Below are 7,167 nucleotides of genomic sequence, written 5' to 3' on the forward strand. Positions count from 1 at the left end.
AGTGTGCGGCTTCTTCGCGTTCAGTTTATTTAAAGCTTTATTGAAGTAAAGTGTCCTCCACTTCAGTTTTCTTGTTTATTTATTTTTTGTTATAATTTTTGTCCAATAAAGCAGCATTCAAGCTCGGTTTTTTGTGTGCATTTTCATCATCGTTACTTCCTGATTTGTCCCTTTGTCCAAGCTCACAGCTGCAAACCCTCAATCACTCTGTGGATACAGGACTCCCAATCTGCCTGCCTAGATAATGGGAACACCTCCGTCCCTCACTGCTTGCTGCGCAGAAAGCACAGATGAGTGAGGGAGATAACGCTGTCAAAGTCATTCCCCTCCTCCTCCTCCTCCTCCTCCTCCTCCTCCACTACCTCATCTGCCTCTGCTTCTCTCTATCCCTTTTTTCCTCTCTTTCTCCTCTTACAAAGAAAAGCATCAAGCCAAACCCAATGTCCATCTTTCTTTACCTCACTTCCACTCCTTTTCTCCGCCTTCTTTTTTTTTCAGTCTGGTGCTCCCGCCAGTAGAGAGCCTATTACACATAGTCTTGTAGGCTGTAGCCTTTCTTGATGTCAGGGGGTGGGGGTCGGGAGCGGGATGGGGAGTAGTATGCCTGCTCCTGCTCCTGGAGGAGCTTGTCTGGAGGCAGCGGCTGCTGTGGTGGAGGCAGCTCGTCCGTGTGGATCGGCTTCTCCGGGTTGGCTTTCTCCTTGTTTGGCACCGGTAGGGGCGGGGGCTGAGGGTGCTGCTCCTCCCGCGGGTCGGGCGGCTGCGTCTGCTGCTCGCGGTTCACCTGCTCGTGGTGCGGCTGCTTCTGGAGCGCCTTGCCAGGGTAGGAGGACCCCGAGTCCAGCGGCCCCTCTCTCTTCCCGGGGCAAGACAGGCAGAAGATCACCCCTGATGCCAGGAAGAATCCTGCCGACACAAAGGCAACGTAGACGGCGCCCCCGGGCTCGAACTTGCTGCTTTCCGGCACGCGGGCATCCAGGAAATTGGTGATGACCTCTTTGGTGAACCACGAGGCAGGCACCAGGCACAGCACCCCGGACACCACGAAGCAAGCCCCGGCAGCGATGGCTGTGTGCCCCTTGGAGCGGTGACTCCCCCCCCAGCGGGTGCACTTCAGTCCCAGGGCAGCCAGGCAGAGTCCCAAGGTTGCCATCATGCAGGAGAGCACCATGGTGGTCCTCGCCGTCTGCAAGTACGCGGGCAGAGCCAGCACGGAGTACTTGAGCGTGCAGCTGAACACCCCCGTGCTCCACCAGGTGCAGTCCATCCATAGCCCCTGCATCTGCGAGATGGCTGTGATGATGTTGGGGCCCTGCTCGGCACTCACCTTCCAGTTGGGCAGCAGCGTGGCCACGGTCGCCCCGAAGATGCCCAGCAGCGCCAGGGCGAACGCCAAGATCTGGAGGGCGGAGGAGAGCATCGCGAACAACCCCCTCTTCCTGCGGCGGCCGCAGCTGAAAGCGCCTCCGCCTCCACCTCCGCCGTCACCTTGCAGTGGCCCCGCTCTCCTTTCCCCCCGTCTCCGTCCTCGCTGCCGCCGATATCAGCCCGACGCAGGCTCCCTGACAGCTGATAATTCCTCAGCGCAGGCTCCAGTGGGCTGCAATAAAGAGTGAAATGAGAATTGAACTGAGCGAGCGAGCGTGACGATCAGACAGATGGGGCTCAGACACTGGTGACTGGGAAAGGAGTCTGTTTGTTTTCAGTGTTTTTTTCCTTTTCTCTCTCTCCCCTTTTGGTTTAGAAGAGAGTATGAATGCACCCTCTGGGGTGGACTGCATTATCACTCAGCATTCCAGTTTGGTGGACTTTCTTTTTTTTTTTTACGGCTCAATTATATGTTTTTAAAGTGGCAGTGTCCCTCCATCTGCATATGAGCTACCCTGTGACAACAGACTCCTCATCCACAGCGCCAGGTAAAGAGACCGCTCCAACTTAAAAAATAAAATCCATTCACCAATCAAACAAGCATGCATGCGGTGAAACCTTTTACGTTCCATATCTTTCCATCTTTCCATTTACGCTGTTTTCCACCCACAATAACAACCGCATCACGTCATGCCCCATTGACATCCCATGCAGTGATTGACATGACGAAAGGTGGTATTTAGAGAGCAGTGAGTAAGGTTTTTTTCAGACACAAACGAAAGTACGTCTTACCTTTCTTGCGGTGCAATGCGTGCTATTGTGCGTCAAGCAGCTGGAAGATTTCTGAACTCTAGACAGGACACAAATAACAAAGTCAGAAAAACACACAATCCCAGCATTCCTCACAACCCATTGTTCGATAAAGGTGCTTTTCAAAGGGTTTGTGCACCTCGCTTCATTGAGTGCAACTATGGCACTGTGGCAGACTGGACCGTAGAATGACCACGCTGTAAGTACCGCAACATTGAGCAGTGATTCGTCGCAGTCAACTAGACGCTCTACTGACCTGAAGGTCATTCTCTCAGATAAGAAAAGTGAAGGGCAGTATCACACTCCAGCCCAGCCCATGAAGGTGTGAGGGTGATTGGAGCGCTGTGATAAGCTAATATTCATTCACATGGAATTTAAACACCCTGACCACTGAGAGACGGCAAATGAAATGGTCCATTATTACCTGTGACAGGCAATTAACTGCAGCAACCGCTGAATGCCTCTGAGGTTCGGCAATTGGCTGGTTTAGTAAAAGAAAGAAGGAGTGGAATAAAATGTCAGCCTTTTTCTGGGCTTTTTCCTGCTCTGGAGGAAATTGCAGACTGTAGCACAGATCGGGTACTGAAAGCTCTATCCGCAGGAACCCCCACCCACCCACCCACCCACCCCGCCACCTCCACCCGCTTCTTTCCTTCCCCCCGTCCTTCCTGTAATTTCTTTGGTATCTGAGGAGACATTAAATTATAGTGTATTATCTGATAGATGTTTGGTGTAATCTACTGCTTATGCTATGCTGCCTTCGCATCTCCTCCATCAGACTATGGACTGTGAATGATGGGGGCCACCCATACTGTAAGATACCCACCTGGGCAGAATTTGGAACCAAAGGCATAAACATGAAATCAAAGCCCTTTTTTTTAACTTTCGACTCTGCTCCTCGTTTTTTCTCTCTCTCCCTCTCTCCCTCCCCTCTGCCCGAGCCTCCAACTTGTTCCTGCCTGCTCCCACAAAAAACAGAATCCCCAACCTCCCACTGTTCACCTCCCCAGCAACACAAACACACCATGCAGCTCAGTGTGAGGAAATATGAAACGGGAGCATAAGCATCGTTTAACCTCAACACTGAACTCCACCCTCCCCAGACCCATTATTCATACCACGGGTGTCCCTCCCCCATAAGGAAAGCCTGCGGGCACACCACGCCACCCAAAGGGGATTCAACCAAACCTAAAGGCCATGTTTGCCAGTAGCACAGCTGTAGGCCTCATTAGTAGATGGATTGCGAGGCTAATGAGTCCTTTAAAAGTGTGTGTTGTTGTTGAGTGTGTGTGGATGTGTGTGTGTGTGTGTGTGTGTGTGTGTGTGTGTGTGTGTGTGTGTGTGTGTGTGTGTGTGTGTGTCTGTGTGTGTGTGTGTGTGTGTGTGTGTGTGTATGGGTGAGCTGTTCTCTTTCACTGGTCTTTCTCTGTAGGAGGGCGGATGGTTGAGATGGGTCCAGCAGGAGTGGGATCAGTAGGAGGCAGAGCCATGGAGGAAGCTGAGGACCACCTATGGGCAGACATGAGTGACTCAGAACAGTAATGTATGCAGGGCTACTGTGGAGAGGGGTTACGGCCCCGCTGTACTCCACAGGCGGGAGTGAGAATGACGAAGTGTGCGTGTATAAATATGGACACACTTAGGATATGGATACAAGTGTGAGAGTGTATGTAGCAGGGTCAAAACTCTTGGTCCAGTACCAACCACAATTTTATGTAAGCATTTCTGTATCGTAATGATTTCTCAAATGCGGTTGTATTTTATTTTCCAAATGTGTACAATTGTTTCTGTATTAATATATGACCTGTAATAGTGGCTATCTAAGGTATGTATGTAAATGTCAACGTGTTTGAAATGTAACAAGTGAGAATGATGAGAGTAGGAGTGTGTGAAAAAGAAGGGAGTGAGAAAGTAAATGTTTTTATATTCAGGACACATGAATTTATTATTGTTATCTTTAATGTACTAATGTCCTATTTGAGATAGAAAGTGTATGTTTCTACAGCCAGTGTGTATGTGCATGAGAGAGATAGAGAGTGATTAGAGTAAATATGCCTACGTCAATAGGCGTGTTAATTCCCAGTTTGTGGTACTGTTACTATGGGAGCTATTGCAGATTAATCATGCAGTTAACATGTACCCAGGGAGTGTCAGGCGACGTGTGAAGTTCCAATGTGAGAGGACATGGCAGGCTATCACAGGCTCTCTTTATCTCCCACTGCTTCTTAAGCTATGCGCCAGCACTTCTGTCACACACTCAAACTCAAAGACTGCAAACTTTCCTGGAGCAGTATCAACCGAGTGTGTTTTGATGGCTCACTATCATTCATTTTAATTGCCTTGTGGTTACTGAACATCACTGGTCAAAGAGTATGTTTCACTTGATGTCTCTGTACTGTATAATTTAATGGAAAAAATGATCATTGGATGGTTACGTGAAAGAAGAGGAATGAATGTGGGGAAGGCTTAAATCTCTGAGGCATTCTTAGGTAGCAATCTTAAGTTGATGATAGGCTATTCTGGGATGGTTGCAAATAGTTTTCCATTAATAAAGCTTCTTTGTTTTTGTCTCCTAATAACTTTTAATTTTTTTTAGTGAGCTCCTCTTTCAGCAAATAAACGTCTCGGTAAACAAAAACACTCTCTGTGATTAAGAAAGTCAGAAAGTTACACTGACATTCACTTCCCACGGAAACATCCGCCTTCACAGAAACATCTGGTCAAACTGGTTTAGATTGAACAAGCATTTGAGGATAAAACATTTTGCAACATTATGAGTTTGATTTAGTATTCTGCTTATATCTTATATGTTACTGTCACACCATTTAATGCTAAAATCAGCATTATATAATAAGCAGAATAAGTGCCCTTTGCTGTACGTTGTTGTCTTTCTCTCACTGACCAAGCATTACTCATGCTCTTAAAAAAGAAAATGTAATTAGTGCAATTAACGACTCGACAGTTCAACATTGTTTTACTTCACTATCATAGTTATCATGTAAAACGGTTTGCACTTCAGCCCTAGACTAGAATACCAGCAGAGGCTCGAGTCACAGGACGGGGCAGGAGCGTCCACTGTGTGCTTGAGCCGCGGGGCTGAGGGAGCGTGGGAAGGCTACCCTGGAGACCAGCCTCTCTCACAGGAGACTTCCCAACCACATGACCCATCCCCATTCTCCCCAGTCTGGAGCCTGCTCAGAGCGGCCTTGTCTGTCATCAGCCACTTTGTTTACTGTAGATCGCTGTAGGCCCTCGTATTCCCATGGTTCCACCGTGGTCTCTTGAAGCACATGCCAGTGCCGAGCCCCGGATTGCTGAGTGCACTGGAGCCAAGATGAGCCACAGACACAAGAAGACCAATGTGGAGACGGTCCCGCAGGCAACCGAATGGAAAGTACATTCAAGACAGAAAGTTGTTTGCAATGAGTGTTGTATTAGTATGAGTGTGCATGAGCTGGAAAACATTTAGAATGCTGCAGATGTGGAAATGTGCCTCACTGGAACTGTGTTACTGTCGGGCTTTTGTGCTCACAGACTCACTGACTTAGCAGTTTGATTGAAGCTTAAAAATAGCACCAGGAATGAAATAGTCACAGTCAAATTTAAGGAGCATGCTCGTGGTTAAAGAACAGGCCTGTTTACAAGGCCAATTAGGCTGGAATTTAGTTGAACATGTGTTTTTGTTGCCTCCTTTGCTCATACAAGGTAATAAATGTCTTATGCTCCGCGTGTAGGTATTCATCTTTTATTTACTGGTAGTCCCAGAGCCAGAACCCGCTGAAGCATTTGGCACTGATTAGGCTTTTAGAAAATGAAAGAAAAAGAAACTGGCATGTGATTGGTTCATGTATGTATGTGGCTGATTGCCTTTGACTGCAGGAAAAACCACCTAGCAAATGAATGCAAGCCGAAGAGACCTCAATCATCCTCTAACTGCAGTTTCCGCAAGAGATAGCATTCAGCCCGACTCAGAGCATCCAAGCTGGACAGGTCGATAACAGGACTGAATGGTCGCCCCCAAGTCATTGAATAGAGAACTATTGTGCTGAACCACCCACAATATTCACAAAGCATATAGCCTTGATAACGTCCTTGAAGCCAGATGAATCCTTTTCTCCACCTTTTGTCTTCTTTTCAACTTCAATCATTCTGCGTCTTTGAAACCTATCATTGTAAGTTAGCACCTACGTGGTTCACAGTCTGCCCGCATAGCAGACAAACCTAAATGAAATGCTAATGAATTACTCAATCTCCGAACAGTTGTTCCCCATCCATATATGGACAAACACAGATTCTCTCTCTGTCTGAGCCTGGAGGTATCTGTAATCCTCGTTGCCTCATAAACCACCTCCTCTCTCCCCCTCTCCATCCAAATCATCCAACCTACTTGAATATAAATGGCTTATTTACTCCCACACTGAAGAAGGCTGTCCTCACTCTCACCTGCCACTGCTTGAATAGTCGCTCTGTTTTCCTTTCAGGCTAAAGGGCCGTCTCATAAGTACGGAGGACAGCGCACTCCCTCAATATGACTGGTGTGGACGCCTGGCTGGCTGTCATCTTTACAACATTCTCTCTCTCTCTGCCTTAAGGATAACAGCACAACTTTTTGAATAACGGTGATTGGAATGGGAAGATATTTATATTCGTTCTAGGATTTATACTCATGAGCTACAGTGGTTGTTAGAGGTTCTGTTTGGAGCCTATTTGAGAACATCATTGATGGAAAGTTGGAATACAATTCCATGTGATGTTTGATTTGCCCACTGAATTCCTCTGTTAATGCCTTCCTGAACGCATAAACATTGCGGTGCACATGGAAGCTCGCTTGAGGAGCAGGACAGCAGACCAGACCGCATTACCCTTGTCCAAACACAGATGGAAAGAAAACGAGTTGAAATGGAAAAGAAAGTCAGAACTCACCGATCAGTTTTCCAACCTCTGTGTGCCAAGAGCAACTTCAGCTTCCCTTCGCTGTCATCCCAGCGT

The 7,167-nt window shown here is 47.6% G+C and overlaps 1 protein-coding gene across 1 annotated transcript; it reads right to left on the reverse strand.

Annotated features, from left to right (window-relative positions):
- Positions 1 to 19: 19 nt before the first annotated feature.
- LOC105897000 (claudin-20) lies at positions 20 to 1,508 on the reverse strand. The gene has a single exon (XM_012823840.3). The coding sequence runs from the start codon at positions 1,418 to 1,420 to the stop codon at positions 527 to 529; it is 894 nt and encodes a 297-aa protein (XP_012679294.1). The 5' UTR covers positions 1,421 to 1,508; the 3' UTR covers positions 20 to 526.
- Between the last annotated feature and the right edge of the window lie 5,659 nt (positions 1,509 to 7,167).

The sequence above is a fragment of the Clupea harengus genome, chromosome 15 (assembly GCF_900700415.2).
Source record: "Clupea harengus chromosome 15, Ch_v2.0.2, whole genome shotgun sequence".
Lineage (NCBI taxonomy): Eukaryota > Metazoa > Chordata > Actinopteri > Clupeiformes > Clupeidae > Clupea > Clupea harengus.